At 44.1% G+C, this 20,956-nt stretch overlaps 1 protein-coding gene across 2 annotated transcripts in view; it reads left to right on the top strand.

The window, feature by feature from the left end:
• Positions 1–226: 226 nt before the first annotated feature.
• LOC147112294 (testis development-related protein-like) overlaps positions 227–20,956 on the top strand; it is a 76,596-nt gene continuing 55,866 nt past the window's right edge. The window contains exons 1-2 of one of the 2 annotated variants that reach the window (XM_085996430.1): positions 227–746; positions 1,706–1,765. In XM_085996430.1, the coding sequence (XP_085852556.1) occupies positions 675–746; positions 1,706–1,765 (132 nt within the window). In that variant the 5' untranslated portion in view covers positions 227–674. The remainder of the gene's footprint in view (positions 747–1,705; positions 1,766–20,956) is intronic. The other variant, XM_085996431.1, reaches the window with a different exon arrangement.

Genomic DNA, 20,956 nt, shown 5'->3' with positions numbered 1-20,956 from the left:
GTGCAATCAAGAGACCAAAAAAAAAACTGTATTACAGTAAGGCTGGAGTCTCATGAAGTAAGATTAAAGATTGATAGTTTACACCAGCATAAGGGGGGGGGGGGGGCACTTTTCCTTTAAAATGATCCTTTCTCTTTTATGTTGTTGCATTTGGCCAAAAACTCTCGAGCAATGAAAACGAGCCCTGGGGTACCATGGCAACAAGCAAGCCAATAAATGGACCCCATTGAAGAGCTCCTGAGGTGGTGGCAGTGGCTGAGACTTCTTGGTGCTGGTGTTGAGTGTGTCACAGTCACACAGGTGAGAGAGAGAGCGCGAGGTTTGGGAGGAAAGCTCTCTTCGGCTGCAAGCTTCGTTTCTCTCCCCCCGCCTTTTATCTTTACTTCTCAGTCGGCTGGAAGCACGATATTCCTTGATCTTGCGGCGATTGGTCGAACTAATCCTCTTGAACATGTGAACAGATTAGAACGGTTCTGCTGGACAGCCGCCAGCTCCCCGGCTGGGTTTGTTCTGAGTGGTGTCGCGGCTGTGCTGGGCGCCTCACACAGTGTTCACGAGTTTGAACTCGATGTAGCCTCCGGCGTTTGGCAGAGAGAAAGAGAGAGAGAGAGAAATAATAAAACCAAGAAGAAACCATTATTCTGCTTTTTGCTCCCAAATAAACAACCTGAGAAATGTGGAAAATTAAGCATAAAGGACTAAAAGATTCGGATTCTGAGGATGACAAGCCGCAGGAAGTGTCGAAGGTACGAGCTTTTCTTTCTCTTTCCCCCCCCCCCCCCCCCGCTTTTCCCTGACTCATTAGATTATTTTTTAGTGTCTGCTGGAAGGCTGAAAATGTGTGTTTTTGCTGCATTCGCTCGGTTCTCCAAGGCACAGGACTGCAAGCCCGTTATGTTCAGTGACAAGGGGGTGTATGCTGTGCAAGTGCCCGTTAACTTCATGCACAGCCTGGCCTTCCGAAGTAGGTTTTTATTTTTGTTTTGTTTTTGTGTATATAAAATCGTATATGAGGCGGAGTTATTTTTTTTTTTAACACTTGATTAAAGCCGAATTCAACCAAGGGAGTAGATTAAACCCTTGGCCACTCTCGGCCTGTAGCTCACAGGAACATTGGGGGGGTGGGGGTCTCTTGGATGTCCGCACTCGAGTGGTCCCCAGGGGTCGAGCTTCACTCGTCTGCCGGGGCTGCTGGAGAAGGAGCCCTGTGCTCGAGTGCAGCTCCTAGCGAGCTGCCCCAGCAGAGTGCCAGTGCAAGTGAGCGTTTCCCACTCTCCGACTGGGATCGGTGGCAACAGGGGTATCGGGATCAACATTGAAGCAGGGAGGAATTCGAGAAATGTCTTTTTTTTAAATATATATAATGAATCCATTGTATATTCGAAGGTGCAAAGGTTTTTAAACGCTTAATTCTTCAGGGATCAAGACAGATCTATGAGGGAACCTAAGGGGTGGGTGGGTGATCTTTCAGTTGCCATCCAGATTAATAATGGCATTTGTACTTTTACGCTGCTTCAACATTTCGCCCAACTTAACGTCAAAACAGAATAAAGGTTTTATGCACTAGTACGATATTGCATTGATTGCCTTTTAAGGTCTGGCTTCATACGATTTTTTCGTTCTCCTGCTTGGTGCTGTTGAGATTGTATTGCCTTCTCCGTGAACAGTAACATATTTGGAATGTCTGTTTCATGACTTGTTTCAGAGCAAGGACCCATTGCTTCCAGAAGAGGCCACAAGTTCTGTCTCTCAGCTTGCTACAAAGGTAGGAGTCTGCTTTCACTCAGATTCACTTGTCTACTTTGATGGATTGCTCTGACATTTTCCACATACTCGTGTTTTTAAAAAAAAAACTTTTGCTTTTTGTTTTTATTATTTTTGCAATTGAAGCTAAACTTTATCGGAGCTAAACATCTTTACTCTCTCATTAAACTGTATTCATCTAAACAGTGAAGGGGATAGATCAATATCTGCATTGTTGCTCATTGCATTTATGCTGCGTATGTTCAGTTAAAATGTGCTGTTAGGAAATGGGAACAATATTATAAATTAGTAATGACGGGAACAATATTATAAATTAGTAATGACAGAATAGATCAACTGTATCCAATAGATTCATAGTGCCACGAGTAGTACTGTGCTTCAAATCTTTTATTATGCATTTTTTTACATTATCTTTGTAATTGTACCAGAATTGATTACTTGGTAGCTTGCATTGATTGATTGTCTAGCATTGTATGCCACTGTCTACATTTGGTGACCATTCTGACTGGGGAAATTACTTTCTGGCTGAAAGTCAATGGGATATACCAAACACTGAGGAAATGTCAATTTATCTTTTCACACGAGCGTGATGTGGAGCACTACCTGATGTTTGTACACTTGTGAATTTACACCCTGCTGGTTGGGGAAAAGTATGGTCAGTACGTATAGATTTTTTTGCCTGAGGCACCAGTGAGTTTTCTTTAATTAAAAACGTTTCAGTTCAATTCAGCTACAATATCATACGTGCCTTTTTTTTTTAGGGAGTGAGCTTTGACCCCGGTAAGTGAAAGATGTTGTGAAATAAAATGTTTTTTTCCAACTATCGTCACTCAGTCTAGATTGGGTACATTGGGTGCCAGATGCAGAGTGAAGCTTCCTCTGCTTTGCTCCAGCAATGTTTCTTGCATCCAACCTCAAAACAGCCCCCCATTACACCACCATGAGATTTTTCATTTTCTAAAACCTCCATTCTTGCAGCTTTTCTAAGGAAAATGCATATGACCTGAAAATCTGATGTGGGACCTTGGGTGAAAACCCTGCAGATGGGTTGGAAAATGGGGCAGAGCCTTGTTCCACTAGGACTCTGCCACGTTTCTACAGCTGAGCCAATGCCAGTTTGCGGGAGCGGAGGGGGTGAGTGGGGGCTGGTGGCGGGAAGAGGTTCCCCCCCCCCCCCCCTTCCCAGTTCAATGGGGCATCTCTGGAGGAATTCCTGGGGGATCCTAAGAGCCGGTGTAAGTCCGGATGAGGCTCCATGATGGGCCTCAAGTCTTGCAGCCAAAGATCCTGGAGAGAATCGATTGCCTTCAGAGACTGCTCTGCTAGCTCCACTAGGAGCTGAGGATTTAAAAAAAAAAAAAAGGTACTCTTTCTGGTTCGGCCCTTCCTCTACTGGAGCGGCATGGTGCTCTGATTTAATTGCCAACTGTTCGGGGTGGGTGCTGTTGCTGCGCTCTGAGACTTTACCCCATCATAATTTGAGACGGGGGTCTGGGACCCTTGACGTCTGCAGACTTGAGATGTTCTCTGCCGCACTTCTGCTGGCAGAAGGGTGACCATATTAGAATTTTGGGCGCATAGTTCTTGTGCTATGAACTCTGACCCTTGAGAAAATGAGTTGTGACTCGAGGGACTCCTTGCAGCTGGCAGAGTAGCTTTATTGCATCTGAACTAGATTCAAATACAGACCCCAAGTGTGAAGGATCAGAGTGAGAACCCACTGTGCTCTCGCACAGTCTGTCTCAGTGTCTACCAGTCTGCCTTTTTTCCTTTTGAGTATTTGGCTGTGTTCCTTTAACCACTTAGTCATGGAATTATACAGAACAGAAGGAGGCCATTCGGCCCTTCGTGCCTGTGCCGGCTCTTTGAAAGAGCTATCCAATTAGTCCCACTCCCCTGCTCTTGCCCCATAGCCCTGCAAATTTCTCCTTTTTCAAGTTTTTATATCAGTTCCCTTTTGAAAGTTACAATTGAATCTGCTTCCACCACCCTTTAGGCAGTGCATTCCAGATCAAAGGCAGTGTAAAAACATTTTCCTCATGTCGCCTCTGGTTCTTTTGCTGATCACCTTAAATCTGTGTCTTCTGGTTAATGAACTGTCTGCAACTGGAAACAGTTTCTCCTTATTTACGCTATCAAAATGCTTCAAAATTTTGAACACCTCCTATCAAACCCCCCTTTCTCCTTCTCTGCTTTAAGGAGAACAACCCCGGTTTCTCTAGTCTTTCCACGTAACTAAAGTCTTTCACCCCGGTATCATTCTAGTAAATTTCCTCTGCATCCTCTCTGACTTTGACATGCTTCCTAAAGTGTGGTGCCCAGAATAGGATACAATACTCCAGCTAGGGCTTAACCAGTGATTTATGAAGCTTTAGTGTAACTTCCTTGCTTTTGTACTCTATGCCTCTATTAATAAAGCCAAGGATCCTGTGTTTTTTTTTTTTAAACGGCCTTCTCAACTTGTCCTGCCACCTTCAAAGATTTGTGTACGTCCACCCCCAGGTGTCTCTGTTTCTGCACCCCCTTTAAAATTGTACCATTTAGTTTATATTGCGCCTCATTCTTCCTACCAAACTTCACACTTCTCTGCGTTAAATTTCATCTGCCATGAGTCTGCCCATGTCACCAGTCTGTCTATGTCCTCCTTAAATCTGTTACTATCCTCCTCACTGTTTAGTACATTTCCAAGTTTCATGTCATCTGCAAACTTTGACATCATGCCCTGCATATATATAAATAAATAAAGCACTAATATATATCAAAATATATTACTTATACTCATATTCCCTATCTCTAAAGCAGGTCACCAACTACAAAATTATAGTGAGTTTAGCTGCATATGACAGCAGGAGCTGATTCTAGTGCATGGAGGATTTATAATGATCCCTTTCATGTATCTCGATTGAAGAATTCTAGAGGTCTCAAACCATTGGAATATATTTCCTCTGCTGTGTAACAAAATCGTAAATTTGAATAGGTTTTAAAATAGGGACATAGTGTACAAAAGCAAAGAACTGATGGAAAAAAATCTGTAGGCAATGGTTAGGCCACAGTTGGAGTGCTTTGTGCAGTTTTGAGACCTCTGTATAGAAAGGATACGGAGCATATAGTGCAGAGTCACCAGGATGATGCTAGGGATGAAAAACTAGTCATTTCCCACATTACAACAGTGACTACACTCTAAAAGTACTTAACTGGCTGTAAAACGCTTTGAGACGTCCGGTGGTCGTGAAAGGCGCTATATAAATGCAAGTTTATTTTTACTCCCCCCTGAAGCAGAGGAGGCTAAGAAGAGATTGAATAGAGGTTTGTAAAGTTATGCAAGGTTTTGATAGCGAATATAGAAAGATTATGGGAGTGAAATTGGTCTTCGGCGATGACCCAAAACCGGCAATTGCGAATCGGTGTAAAACAGCCTGCCGATTCGTTAGCAGCCATTTCACACTATCGACAAGGACCAGTTTTATCCCCTATTTAAACTCCCTGATCAATTTAAAATATACACTAAAACAACGAGGAGAGAAGTTTAGGAACCATTTCTTTACACCGCAGCATTGAATGCAATGCCGCAGGGAGTATTTGAGGCAGAGACCATTGAAGCTTTTGGGGGAAGATTGAAACCAACTGCCCTACACTCTCTCCCTATAGCAGAGGCAAGGCTATAGGGAGAGAGTAGGGCAGTTGGTTTAGTTTTGGATTGTGTTAGCAAGGAGCCAGCAGAGACATGATGGGGCCAAACCACTTCCTTCTGTGGTGTAAACTTCTGTGGTTCTATAGGCTTATGATTTCATTAGAAATAGCACACTGAGGAAATCCTTGCCCCATGTAATTTTGAAGTTAATGGCTACGTGGTTTTTTTGTAACTAAGTTCTGTTGCTATCGTACATGTACTAGATCGCTGCTAGCATGCAGTTGCAGTCTGACTGTGTTTTCACAACCACACCTGTACAAGATCTAACGGAAGAGACAGCACATTCAATAAATGCTGCTTTTGCCAATGTTCATGGAGAGCGGGATTCTCAATTTTCAGTACATTGAGTACAATTTTCAGATAATCATGTATTTTTGCATTTTATGGTCCATTTGATTAATGCGTCCCTTCAAATCTAGGGACTGAAATATTTAATTGTACCTCTGCCAAATTCTCTTAGCACCATAACTTGTGACGTTGAGCTATTTAGTGCAACTAAATTTTCAATCCCCTGTTTAAATATTGTACATAACTGTTTTGCCTGTGACAGAGGGTGGGGAAAGGCTAATCCCATTAATGTATTATAATAGCAAAATGCTGGAAATCTGAAATAACAGAAAATGCTGGAAATACTCAGCAGGCCAGGCAGCATCTGTGGAGAGAAAGAGTTAATGTTTCAGGTCTGGGACCCTTCATCAGAACTCATTAATGTATTGTTGGGAATGTTCATTTATCCTGTTGATTATAAAGTTTCTTCTCTATTGCATATAAGGAGTCTTTCATCTCTTTCATGACCAGTTTTCTTTCTTCCCTAAAGGTTTAAGTCCTTTTTTTTTTCCTTTTCTAATTGGCTACTTTCTACTTTGTTATTCACCAATTGTATTATGCAAAACTTGCCCCCATTTAAATTTTTATTCTCCATCACACACCAACTAAAAGAAATTCTACCCAGACACATTCCAGGAAAAGTTTTGAGTTATAGCTGCTACAACCCTTCATCTGTTCAATGATATACCTCTTAAATTTTTTATTTTTATTACATAACAAATATATACAAAAAAATCCTAAAAGATCACCTACTTATCCTTCAGCTTGTCTCTAACAACTCCCTCCACTTGCAAAACAGCACTAGAGATCTGAAGGTCCCTGATTCTGGATACACTCTCCCCCTCTGCACATCGTGATCCCTGACCAGCCAGCCATCTCTGTGTTCAGCGCCCAGTGTAACCAAGCATCATGTGCCTGTGCAAACGTGCACACTTTCCAGGACCCACCACACTCGGGGCTCCAGTGACCCCACAGAGGAATACGCTACTTGTGGCTCTCTCCGTAACCCCCGAGTGGGAATTGCGTCGGGGCCAGTGGCCGAGATCAGGAATCATGCCGGGGCTATAACAAATTTCTACATTTAATTTGCGCCTAATGCAGGATTGATGAGCTAGACAGGCTTATGCAAAATGATGTGGCTTAATATTATGAGCGGTTTATTTTTCATAAAACCATAATTCTTTCCAACGTATTTTAAGCAGTCTAAGGGTCTGGCACTCTGAATTTTTTAAGGCAAAAAAAACTAAAATGCAATGTTTTCTGCATTTGATGCAAATCCACTCTGAAGTGGGCTAATCTGTGGTTCATTGTTGGCTCATTTTTGCATTAAGGTGCACCTCCTACTGGCTGATCATGGAACAGCAGTGGCTAGCAGTGATGAGGAAGACCATTCCCTAACCTGTCCCATTATCAATAAAGATGACTGCTAGGTGGAGGACTATGGGGGGCCAAAAAGTGTTAAAAGTAAATAAGCCAGAATAAAAGATTGTATTTATTTCTAGTGTTGAATTAGTTCACTGCAAAATTTAAATTTCATCTGCAAAAATAAAATTGGGAAATGCACAGTTCGATAAGAAGCGAGCACTACAGTGATGCTTTTTAATTCCAGTGGCACTGGCATTTCATGTACCTTGCTTACACTGAAATGGTGCATTAAAGGAAACTTGTTTAACTGTGGCACGCCTCTCTGAACATTAGGCAAGCAGTTAACAAATCTGCCAAGTTGTGTAATAATTTTAAGACTTTTACTTCAAAACCGGCTTGACAAAGTTGTGTTTAGTTTAATGAAACTATAAAGTTCATCAGTGGTGCAGTTTATTCCGAATATGTTTTCATATACTTCTAAGTCATGCAAAATGTATAAAACATAAATAATCCATGACCACTAATGGGGAAAACTCCTTTACCCGGAATGAAATGGATCACCTGCTGCAGCTTATCAAAATCATTAGGCTGTCAAACTCATTTTGATCTCTTTAACCATAGTTGCAGTATTACAGTTCCTGGTCATTTTTTGTTACACCGAACCTTTAAATAGAAATACATTTTTATACCCCTTCAGTCAATTCCTACAGTACATGGAACCCTGAGCAATTTAAACATAGGACTTCTGGCCCTCTTCTGGCAATGCTGCTGCCGCCTCCTGCCACATTTCACTGGTGGGTTTGGCATGATGCAGGCCATCCGATTTTTGAAGTAGAAATCGCATTGCAGCGTTGATGACATCATCGGGCCACAACTTTTGCATGTAAAGTAGGCCCCTGTCTGCCGGGGCAGGCTGCCCTCCCAGACAAGTTTTATCCTGAGTAAAAATGGCCGAAATCCCTCCCTTCCGACCGCCATTTTAACTATCTGCTCGCACAAGGCGGGCTACATTTAAAATTGGGGCTGTGGAGTGGCTCATATTAAAGCCCATTAGCTCAAGGTACAGATGCAATTTGCAGCATCTCTAACGCCCTACCAGTTGAGATCAACTAACTCAACACAAACCAAGGGCTGGATTTTTTTTCCAATGGGGAGCTTTTGGAGGCAGGACTTCCACTTGTCAGGTTTTAGTCCCGCCTTCATCAACTCCTGGCCAACCCACGCTATTTTCCCTTGATTGATCTTGTTAAGCCCGCCCAGCGGGCTTAGCAGGCCAATTAAGGGGAAGCCGGTTACAGAGAATGTCAGTGTATGACATTTCACCTGTCAAAAATCTTTGACAGATGAATTGTCATCGTTTGACAGCTCTGTGACGCTGTCAAACACTGACATTCTCTGTTTTTTGATGAGTTCTTGTATTCAAGACTCATGAAACCTCTTGTGAGCAGAAATTAGATGGTTGTTGCATTGGAGAATGCAGCAGCCATTCTGTCATCTCTGCCACACTTGCACCCATCACTTACCTTCACAGTGCACTTTTGCACCCCGCAGACCCACTGCTCGCCTCGCTGACCCTGGCGGGGTTCACAGCCTTCAGGAAGCCCGCACTTGTGTGGGTAAAATGGGGTTAATCCTCTTATCTGCCTGTTCACTCCAGGAGACGGGACCTGGCACTGGGGCTGTGGTGGAAAGGGTGGACAGCTTTAAGTTCCTCGGAGTCCATATCACGGAAGACCTCTCCTGGTCCCTCAATACCTCCTCTCTGGTGAAGAAGGCCTAGCAGCGCCTATTTCCTAAGGAGGCTAAAGGGATGTAACCTGTCACCCCTGATCCCCTCTAACTTTTACCGCTGCACAATAGAGAGTGTCCTGACAAACTATCACAGTATGGTATGGCAGCTGTAGCTATTATGACCGGAAAGCCCTGCAGCGGGTAGTCAAAACTGCCCAACGCATTACCGGCACCCGGCTACCGACCATAGAGCACATATACCAGAAACGCTGTTTACGGAGGTCACGGACCATCATCAAAGACCCTACCCACCCCAGCCACAGTCTGTTCGCCCTCCTGCCATCTGGGAGACGCTACAGATGCATTCACACCCGTACGACCAGATTTAGGAACCGCTTCTTTCCCAGGGCTGTCATCCTACTGAACTCCACAAATAAACTCTAAAGCCTGCACATCTGCCAATGCACTTTATTATGGTTATGTTTGTTAATGTATTACAAGCCAAATGTATGTTGAATGTTTAAATGTCTTAATCTAAATGTACACTCTCGGGAGCCGCAAGCCTACATTTCGTTGTACTGCACTTGTGCACTAACAATGACAATAAAGTTGATTATGATTATGATAGGCTACCTGCCTCCCAGGTAGATGGCACCGAGGCAGTTTGGGGATGGGATGGGTACCCGCCCCAGATTCTGCCATTTTGCTGGCAGAACCGCCTCCCCAGGACTGGCAAGATCGTGTCCCAGGGGACTAAATGTGGGGCGTGTGTGTGTTTCCCATACCAACAGAACTATCAAGAAGGTAGAATAGTAATATTTCCTTTAATCAGTGTGCTAACAGAGGAGTGGGATGTGTGTGTTTTGATTTTATGTAACTATTTTTAAATAATATAATGCATCCTTATTCTGCAGAACAATACCTTACTTAAAATCAATCGTGCACTGACCACTAAACCATGTCTCTCTGGATGTGGAAGGGCGTCTATAGCTGCTGTTTCTGCACTAGCTGCTGTCTGTGGAATTCATTCAGGTTGTGGGTGGGGGGAGGGATGATTGAAGGAAGGAAGGCTGTCAACATGGAGGAAATGGTAGAAGTAAGATTTGTGATCACAAGGAGTGACACAGTTTGCAAGTCCATTTGAAACAAATGAAGATGTGATTGTAAAACGGCTTACACTTTTGGAACAAAATCTGTCGATTGCCTCTGGAATTTAAAACTGATAGTTGAGACCAAGAGTAATCTTCAGGTGAAGTGTGTTTAGTGGGCGGGAGGTGACTGGACCAGGGTGAATAAACGTAGCTGCGTCCCCCATTTTATAGTCATAAATTCTGTGTATCGTGGGGATAGGGATGTTGTAAGGCCGAGAGCCTGGAAACCGTAAACAATTTGGTAAAGTAGGAATTTTCCCAGCGGAAGAGTGACTGTGGGGCAACTGGCTATCCTGGAACGGCTGACAGCTGAGCCAAAGTGAAACCACTGACTTAGGACCACCAACAGCGGAGTGTGAAGGCTGCTGGTAACAGGACGGGATTGGGGGGGGGGGGGGGGGGGTGGTGGCGCTTGTGGGGCAATGGTGGAGGAGAGCGATAGTAAAGCTTTTCTGTGACTGGAAGTTTGGAGATGTTGGGTGTAAAGAGTACAGCCTCACCGTAATGGTGGATGTGGGAGGGTGGATGCGTCATGAAGTGTATCTCGGAGCAGCCAGAAGAGGAAAGTGTGATGCGGAGGCCTCGCTCCAAAGCCTTGCACAATATCCTCAATTACAATTTTCTTGCTGGTGCAATGTTGGCAGCTGACGGTGCCTACCAAAATACCGGCCATTGTATGCACATTGTGTTTACACACAATTAGTCACTGGCGTTGAATTCTCCTTCCCGCTGCCTTGGCCCTTCCTCTCCAAATGAACGCTGGTATACGAGATGTTCCGGGTTGCTAGGCAGCTGTCATCAGGCGGCAGTAGAGATAAAAGTTGTTGAGATTTTTGATTTGATGTGACTCGGTTCCTTGTGCTATCTTTCTTTATTTTTGGCACCTTTAAGCATTCAGCACATAATTCAGTGGTGTTTCACTTGGGCATAGAAACATGGGAGATAGGAGCAGGAGTAGGCCATTTGGCCCCTCGAGCCTGCTCCGCCATTTAATGAGATCATGGCTGATCATCCAAACTCAGTACCCTGTCCCTGCCTTCTCCCCACATCCCTTGATCCCTTTAGCCTTAAGAAATATATCCAACTCCTTCTTGAATATATTTAATGAATTGGCCTCAACTACCTTGTGTGGTAGAGAATGCCACAGGTTCACCACTCTCTGGGTGAAGAAATTCCTCCTCGTCTCTGTCCTAAATGACTTACCCCTTATCCTTAGACTGTGACCCCTGGTTCTGGACTCCCCCGCCATCGGGAACATCCTTCCTGCATCTAGTCTGTCTAGTCCTGTTAGAATTTTATAAGTTCCCCCTTTACATGTGGTGCTATGAAGAGGGGGGCAGGTGGGAGAAAGAGAGCGGGAAGACTGCAGGGAGAAGAGGCTTACAGGCATCATGCCAACTCCTGGTACCCACTTGCAGGTACACACGCACTCTTATCTTGATGCAAGTCCCAATTTCTCAGCAGGCCAGAAGAGACAACCCTCTCTGCTCTACCACTGCCTGTCTGTTGCAGCTGTTACAGCTTCAATGCTAGAAGGCTTGACTGTTGCTGGGTCCTCTTTTGGGAAAGATTTGAGTACAAGAGCAAGGATGTCTTGCTACAGTTGTACAGGGCCTTGGTGAGACCACACCTGGAGTACTGTGTGCAGTTTTGGTCTCCTTACTTAAGAAAAGATATACTTGCCATAGAGGGAGTGCAGTGAAGGTTCACCAGACTGATTTCTGGGATGGCAGGACTGTTGTATGAGGAGAGATTGGGTCGACTAGGCCTGTATTCACTGGAGTTTAGAAGAATGAGGGGATCTGATTGAAACGTATAAAATTCTGACTGGCTAGACAGACTGGATGCAGGGAGGATATTTCCCCTGGCTGGGGGGGGTCCAGAACGAGGGGTCACAGTGTCCGGATACGGGTTAGGACATTTGGGATTGGGATGAGGAGAAATTTCTTCACCCAGATTGTGGTGAACCTGTGGAATTCTCTACCACAAGGCTGTGGAGGACAAATCACTGAATATATTTAAGGAGACGGACAGACGGACTCGAATGGCCTACTCCTGCTCCTATATATTTTTTTCTAAACCTGTGCTGCAGCTTGTTCTGGAGTTGGTTGTAACACCATAATGCAGGTAAAGGGAAGGGGTGTGGTGAACAAGTATGACATGACTGCAGAGTGGCGCACTGAACACATGGGGCTGGAAGAGACGGAGGTGGGAGATGATGGGGGCAACAGTACCAGGCTTTCCTCTTTCCACCATCAATCCCCCTCAAGAGGTGAACTCTCAATAGAAGGTGCAACTAAAGCTGCGATCCTGCCCTCACTATTAAATGTAACCTGAGCCGGGGAATGGTGTCAGAATATGATGACACTAGGCGGAAGTTCAGTTCCAATGCATTTCTGGTGCTAACCCTGCCATAGAGGAAAATCTAGCCCTGCACGTGTCTAGTCTATTCTAGTCATCCTGTAGACAACACTGCCAATGGCCATTGTATGATGTACATGCAGTCCCTCAACAAACAGCATAAAATGGAAGAAACCTTTTCTCTGCCCAGTGCCCAAAGGGTGAAGCTGCAGCGAATTGAACTTCGATTTACACTATTTGAGCCTGACTGGTTCTATATTCTTGCTTGTGACCATGATGTGGTGGAACATGTAGGAAAGAGATCAAGTACCAAGGTCCAGTTTTTTTTAATCATTCATTTTTGAAATGAATGTCCCTTTCCCATTATTGGACAAGGTTGAAAGCCAAGTAACTGAGTAAATGCTCAAATGTAAATAATGACTGGACTAAAAGCTCAGGAAACAAATGAATGTCAAATGGTAGGATGCTGGGAGACATGCCAAAGAGTCTGATAAATGTGCCAGGAATACAGTCCATTGGAGATGTGCTTGATTCTGTCCAGGTAGCAAAGATGAAATATTTATTTTTAAAACATAGCTGAGAAATTGTAACACTTTTTGTTACTCTTCATTTATAAGCTGCAAATGTTGCATTCATGACCCTTCAGCAATAAACGTACATTTATAGGAAGAAATCATTGTAGAGCCACATTTCAAAAGATCGTTACAAAATGTTTCGTTCTCACTGGAGTGACACAGCCGTCTGGTATGTTGGGCAACTTTCATTGAAAGTTCAAGTTATAATCCCAATTTTAATGAGTTAATTGTCAATTCCAAGACAGGATAATAAGAATTGGCCAAATACTGTGCTTATTTCTGCTTGGCTTCCTACTAAATGCCTTATTTTAACTATTAAATTAACTATTGTCAGGTAATACATTCCTTTAGCTAAGAAAGTGACTTCTGGAGCAGCAGAAGGAATAAAAGGGGGGGAAAAAACCTCAGGAAACCGCGAGGCTGCAGGTGCTCTGAGCTATTAAATCTTTCAAGCTGGAGAAAATAAATTTGCTCGTGCAGTACTTTATAATATCCAAACTGCTGTATAAATAAAAGTAGATCACATTGTAAATAATGTTATGGTATGTTTATTATAGATGTGGGAAAAGTTAACTGTTGGTCAGTTTACTCTAGGAACCTTTCAGTTATAGCTCTAAACTGAATGAATGTTTCATACGTGCTGTAATTTTTTTTAAGCAATACACACGATACTCCTGATTGTGTTTAAATACGAAGTGGCCCCTGTTTTTTGACTAAAAAAGCTGAGTAGTCAGCCTGGAGTGGTCAGTATAGTCCAGAAATGGGGCAAAATGGTTAGAGTTTTGATGCTGTATTTGTGATGGTTGAGAGCTTGTGTAGTTCCATTTGTGGAAATATGATTTTGCCCTTACTAGTGCATGATGGGATACTTGACATCTAATGTATTTTTGTACCATTGCCTGTGGACTAAAACCGAGTCAGCAGCAACTAACGTAATCTTCTGACCTATTGCAATTAAGTTAATCACAACCTGCCAGAACAATACATTGCAGAACTATTGGGTAACTGCGCTGCTAATGACATCTGGCCAAAGAATGAAAACAATTCTGTTAAAGATCATATTGAACTTGTGTTCTTCACTGTATAAATATGATAATCAGACATGAGTGAGCAAATCATTTTTTGGTAACAAGATTCAAACAAAACCTCCTGACAGAATATAATTAACTAACTTTGTCTGAAGACATTTCTGTCCTGCTGACCTTTTTGATTGTGCTTGTTTAAACTCTTAATTGGTTTAAGATGATACAATATCATTGCACGTGATCTATGGAACGCTTGCTTGTTTGAGTGTATAAATATACTGCATTTGCTGATGTCCTTTAGAGATGTTGGCCTAGCCTTTGTCCAGGCAGCTCTCTCCTTGTATGCAAGTAAAATAAAGCTTTGCTTATCTGATGGTACAGTTTGTTTCAGAGTCTTACTCGGAGTCGAGACTTTGACACTTTTTTTAAAGCCCTGCAATGTATACCTGGCTCCCCTCTTGCTGACTACTACTTCTGAATAAAACAAAAATTTAAATTTGTCTTTTTTTAGTTTGAGTGTAGTTTCACCAAAGTTGGGGGCTAAAATGGAGGAGGTTCTCGTTTTGCTAGTTAAATCATTTCAAAAGAAAATTGGTTTATTTAAAAAGAAATTCCATGGAATAAATACTGCCATTCTGGTCATTTGTTTTAAGTTCTGGCAAAGACACCGCGGCTCCATGGGGCACTCCTGACTCCAAGTCTAGGTGCAACATCTCATCCGACAAAAGCGAGGGTTCAGCCGACTCGCCCAAAGGAACTATTACATTTTTGAGAGATTGTAAATAGATGGCTTTATGAAAAGGGCATATGTAACTCTTAGGAATCTGTACAACATTAGTAAGTTCATAATATTATAGTACAAAATTAAAATCATCATTACTCATAAATGGTGGATTAGCATAATTAGTCCTTTTTACAGTCCAGTAGTTTAAGTGAAATGTTCACATTGCATTTTTAACACCTGTTGAATCAAACAAAATCTTTGGGTACTTCACTTTAATATTTTCTGTCACGGCTGACCCTCAGGACCAGCACTGGGTGCATCGCGGAGGAGTTAAGTATTTGTTTACTTTCTCGAATGACTTTGGGCCATTGCCCAGAATGTCCCACTGCATCTGGTCCCTGAGCAGCATTAGATGGTACACAGTTTTGCTTCATAAGGGTTGGATCTACAAGCCAGGTTTATAATAATAAAAAAAAAAGTCTGGGTTTTCCAGCTGTCTTCTGGTCAAGTCTTGTTAATAATTACAGTTAGCATCTTTTATTACATCAAAGAGTTGATCTACATAATTGCTGTTTTCTTTAAAAATTGCAGCACGTGCTAAATGATCACATGACAAACTGTGGCAAAGTTTTGTTTTCTCTTTTAAAATCAAAAAGTTGCTCATTTTTTTGGAGGTGTTTCGAATTAATTGACACCATGGGGCGATTTTTAACCCTACTGCTCAGCAGAAACCTGGCGGGCGGACAGTTAAAATCACCCTGGCTCTTGGCTGTCCAAAAGCTGCCATGATCGCAACATCTGCAAATTTAACCTGCTCTCCTGAGCAGGCAGCAAGGACACACACCCGGAGCCAACAGGGTCCTTCTTTACATAGGCATGTTGCATCCTGATGACATTCTTGAGACTTGACTGTAATTTTAACTCGGGTCGTGGGGAATCCACCTAGAGTCAAAATCGGGGCCATCACCATAGTGATCCCTTTTGGCAGAGCCATACCATATCTATTGACCATAAATACAGGAAACACTTTTTTTTTTATCTGGGACCGGCGTGGTGCTGGTTGGTGGCAAAAGTCTGGATTACAGAGATATACTTACCAAGGTACGAGAGCCCTGTATGCGGCCACAGGTGTAGGAGCCCCGGTTACACGGCCACAGATCCAGGCGTCCCTGTTGCATAGCCACAGGTGCAGGAACCCTGGTTACACAACCACTAATATATAGTAAAACTTACCTGAACCTACTCCTGAATTTTGCCAGTTAAGAGATTTCTGGATATTTAGGTGCTGGTTAAGAGAGTTTCCTGTACCACCTCAGCTGACAATGTTCTCAAGGGCAGTGAAGACATATTTTCTGTGGTTCCACTGCCAGTTTGACAGTGGTCTGTGAGCTTTTCCTTTATCATGTCATTGCACTGTTACTGCACTTTCACTGTTTGTTTGGGTCAGCTGTAGCTCAGTTGGTAGCCCTCCCGCCTCTGAGTCAGAAGGTTGTGGGTTCAAGCACGGTGGCATAGTGGTTAGCACTGTTGCCTCACAGTGCCAGGGACCCGGGTTCGAATCCGGCCTCGGGCGACTGTGTGTGGAGTTTGCACATTCTCCCTGTTTGCGTGGGTTTGCTCCGGTTTCCTCCCACAGTCCAAAGATGTGCGGGTTAGGTTGATTGGCTATGATAAATTGACCCTTAGTGTTAGGGGGGATTAAATATGTGGGGTTACGGGGATAGAGTGGGATATGTGTTGGTGTAGGGGTTACGGGGATCGGGTGGGATATGTGTCGGTGCAGGCTCGATGGGCCGAAATGGCCTCTATCTGCACTGTGGGGTTTCTGTGATTCTTTTCTGTGAAGTCCCACTCCCGGCTGACAGTTGGAGGTGCCGTCTTTCGGATGAGATGTTAAACCGAAGCCCCGCCTGCTCTCTCTCGTGGACGTAAAAGATCCCATGGCACTATTTCGAAAGAGCAGGGGAGTTATCCCTGGTGTCCTGGCCAATATTTATCCCTCAACATAACAAAAACAGATTATCTGATCATTATCGCATTGCTGGTTGTGGGACCTTGCTGTGCAAATTGCCTGCCACATTACAACAGTGACTCCACTTCAAAAGTACTTCATTGGCTGTAAAGTGCTTTGAGATGTCCGGTGGTTATGAAAGGCGCTATATAAATGCAAGTCTTTTTAGTTAACTTCAGTATCTTGTTTTTTGTGAATTGTTCTTCTTAACTGCATCACCATGTTCACTTTTATGCCTACTTTAGTTATATCTATTAGAGTTCTTGGATACTGCTTAGAGTGACTGTTCAAAACAAGTCAAGGAAATCCTCACGAAACAAACCTAATATCCCGGATTTTATGGTAGGAATAACTGAGGCTGTCAGCGCTCACTGTTATTAAGGACAGCAACTTCCAGCGACCGCCCTTGCGCAGTTAAACGCAGAAGTCAGGAAGTTGCTGTCAGAGTTGCCCTGCTCCGCCACAAGCTTCACTACACTGGTTTCTTGCCAAGAAATTTGGCATTCTAATAAATGAACGGTGTGAATTTGCGTTACTTTCCCACTAGATACCCACGAAACAGGCCAGAAAAAGTTAGGGCCTGTCCATTCAAGTGAAGTGAATTTGTAACGACTTGATAAGTCTTAACTGGTGCTAAACAACCCCTCTCACACTGAAAATTTACTCAAGTGTGGAGTCTCATTTCTTCAGATTTTAATTATTGTTGGAGAAACTTTTTTACTTTTTTCTTGTGTCTCTATCCCTCTCTATCCCATCTTTCTTTCCCTCTATTTCGCTACATGATTTGGCATTGAATTGAATATTCTAACTTGCCCATCCTGGTTTCAATCCCGCCTCCATCCGCTTCTGGCCAACCAGCGGGAATTTCCCCTGATTGACCTTGTTAAGCCCACCCGGCGGGCTCAGCAGGCCAATTAGGGGGAAGTCCGTGACAGCACATCAACGTATGACATGTCAGCTGTCGAGAACTTTTTGAAAGAAGAAATGTCATCGTTTGACAGCTCTGTGAAGCTGGCAAATACTGACGTTCTGTGTAGTTTGATGAGTTCTTGTGTTCAGGACTCATCAAACCTTTCTACTTTGCAGAAATCAGCTGGCTGTTGGGTCGGAGGATGCAACAACTAGTCTGTGATCTATACAATGGAGATGTTGGGGACTCTGGCTCCACAGCGGCTGTAGGTAGAAGCAAAGGTAAGTTAACATTTTCTAACACTTTACACTCTCCTCACATACTTAGCACTGCACCCATCACTCACCTCTACATCACACTTTCAGAGCCCTCCGACCCCCACAGATCTCCTACTCGACTCCTCCACCCCGGCGGGGATCCCCCAGGTCGGGAAGCCCGCACTTCAGCGCCAAAAATGGGGATAATCCTATTTTCTGCCTGTTGATAGGCTTTAATCCCTTCCCGTCTCCAAGGAGACGGGACCCGGGGCCGGATGGCTTCCTGGCAAGAGGGCACGGAGGTGGGATGGGGGCAAGTTTGCCAGCCGCCCCAAATTCTGAAACTTTCCTGGCAGTCCCGCTGCCATACTCCCCTCGGGGCTGAGAAAATCCAACCCAGCGTGTCTCAGTAAGAATTCTTCAATCTGGTTGATTAAAGAGACATGCAGTTGCTTAACCTGTTCACAGGTTCCAGATCCTCGATAGAGGGGGTCACACTGAAATGGATTTTTATTTACTGCAAGTCGCAGAGCAAAGGCCCACAAAGTCTGTGGGAAAGTGTAATGAACGGTGAACGCTGTTCGTTCGCCGCTGACCACAAAACCTGGGCCAATATAACGTGTACAGTCTTGCATCCACTGTCCTCTCTCACACAACTCCACCCGTTAATGGATTTTCCTTCTGCAATGTTGGCTTAAAAAAAAATTGAGGTCATTTCAGCATTTTTGGCTTTGTCAGGAGAGTTTTGCAGCCAGCTTAGCCATGGCCTCTCCAGGTGATGCTATTTAAATTAGTTACAGCAGTAACTCGTGCTGTCAGAAAATGTCTTCAACTTTAGGAAAACGTCATAAAATGTTGCTGAGAATCTAAATCTAATGCACTAAATATGATGATGCGGATGGTGTGAGCAATTGAGGCCAGTGAGCTGATTTGAAAGCTTGGCCTTTGGTCTCCTCCAACTGACTGACCTACTCTTCAATTTCCCAGTACAGTACAACACCTCCATTATCACTTAATTATCCCCTCTGCAAAGAAGTGAACTCCGGACCTTGCAGAAATAGCCTCTTTCTATTTTGCTCTGCTCTACCTAATTTCTTGCAACAGTTGGCAATGGAGCAAAATGTATGGGTGCAAATACTGGTCAGTTACTCAAGGGTCGTGTGTCATTAGCATACTAATTCTGCAAAATAAAAGCAAAATTGTCATTTGGTAACTAATTCAACCATAGAAATCTGTACCAGAGAAGTTCTGCCTGTTTCCCCTGGCTGGGGGGGGGGGTCTAGAACGAGGGGTCAGTCTCCGGATACGGGGTAGGACATTTAGGACTGATGAGAAATTTCTTCACTCAGAGGGTGGTGAACCTGTGGCATTCTCTACCACAGAAGGCTGTGGAGGCCAAGTCACTGAATATATTTAAGAAGGCGATACAAGTTGGACCCTGGTAATCCGGCACCCTCGGGACCAGGCCGGTGCCGGACCATTGAAAATTCCGAACCACTGAAGGTTGTGTAAATAACACCCCGTCTGCCTTTCTATGTGTCTGTCCCTTTCACCCGTCTGGCTTTTTCGTCCTGAAATGCATCCTGAAGTTATCCTCTTCACTGCTTACTACGTTTGAGTTTTGCGTAAGCTGCAAATGTGGGAATGATGCTTTGTATACCCAAAATCGAGTTCGTTAACATAAGACCGCCGGTTTCAAATCGTGCCGGACCACTGAAGGTGCTGGACCATCGGGTGTCGGATTACCGGGGTTCAACCTGTAGATAGATTTCTAGACACAAGGCATCAAGGGGTATGGAATTAGCAAAAAGCCATGATGTATAGACTGTACTATTGAATGCTATAACTGGTCTGTGCTAATCCAGCTATCTGCTGCTTCAACCTCCTATAGCTTAGTTAGATGCAAATATACATAGCTCCCTTAAGAGGGCCAGTGTAGTATTTACAGGACTCGCACACACTGACTGACTTATTGGAAAGTGGATTGAAGAAAGTCTCCATAACAGATCAAAGCCTGATTATTGTCACTTTCTTGGCAGACTGAAGTAATCCAGGTATGTGTGTGATAGGTATTCACCATCTCGCTCAACCCTCTCCACTGTCTGATTTGTCAGACTGCTTGTCCGACATCCATTACTGGAGGAGCAAAAATTTCCTTCAACTAAATATTGGGAAGACTGCAGCCATTGTCTTTAGTTCCCGCCACAAACTCTGTTCCCTAGCCACTGACTCCATCCCTCTCCCTGGCAACTGTCTGAGGCTGAACCAGCCTGTTCACTCCCTTGGTGTTGTATTTGACCCTGAGATGAGCTTCCGATCACATTCTCTCCATCACCGAGACCGCCTACTTCCACCTCCGTAACAGCGCCCATCTCCACCCCGCCTCAGCTCATCCACTGCTGAAACCCTCATCCATGCTCCTGGGACTAGGGACAGGGTCACTGGCCAAGGCTTGGAAGCTAAGCAGAGCCAGGCCTGGTTAAGTACCTGGAGGGGTGACCATCAGGGAAGACCAGGTGCAGAAGGTCACGGAAGGAGCCCCGGGAGGAGCGGCTGGTGAGCAGGCCCGGGCGTTGGGCTGAAGATTGTCGGACAGGAGGAATGGTGGAAATGGAATGGCGGCGCGCACCGACGCAGCGGCTTTGCTTCTCCCAGTCATGGGAGCTTGCAAGATCACATTTCGTCGTTCATGTACTTGTGCAATGACAATAAAGTTTTATTATTATTATTAATTATTGTTGCTTCTAGTCTTGACTATTCCCATGTTCTTCTGGCTGGCTTCCCATCTTCCACTCTCTAAGCTTGAGCTTATGCAAAACTCTGCTGCCTGTATCCTAACTTGAACCAAGTCCCATTCACCCATTACCCCTGTGCTCACTGACCTATGTTGGCTCCTGGTCCGGCAATGTCTCGATTTAAAAATTCTTATCCTTGTTTTCAAATCCCTCCATGGCCTCGCCCCTCCCTATTTGGACAGGTTGGGTGATTGGGCAGATGCATGGCAAATGCAGTATAATGTGGATAATTGCAAGGTTATCCACTTCAGTGGCAAAAACAGGAAGAC

Source organism: Somniosus microcephalus, chromosome 9 (assembly GCF_052327205.1).
Source record: "Somniosus microcephalus isolate GS21.2 chromosome 9, FLI_Smic_1.0, whole genome shotgun sequence".
NCBI lineage: Eukaryota > Metazoa > Chordata > Chondrichthyes > Squaliformes > Somniosidae > Somniosus > Somniosus microcephalus.
Note: the sequence above shows the minus strand (reverse complement) of the source record. Positions and strands in the feature narration are given on the sequence as shown.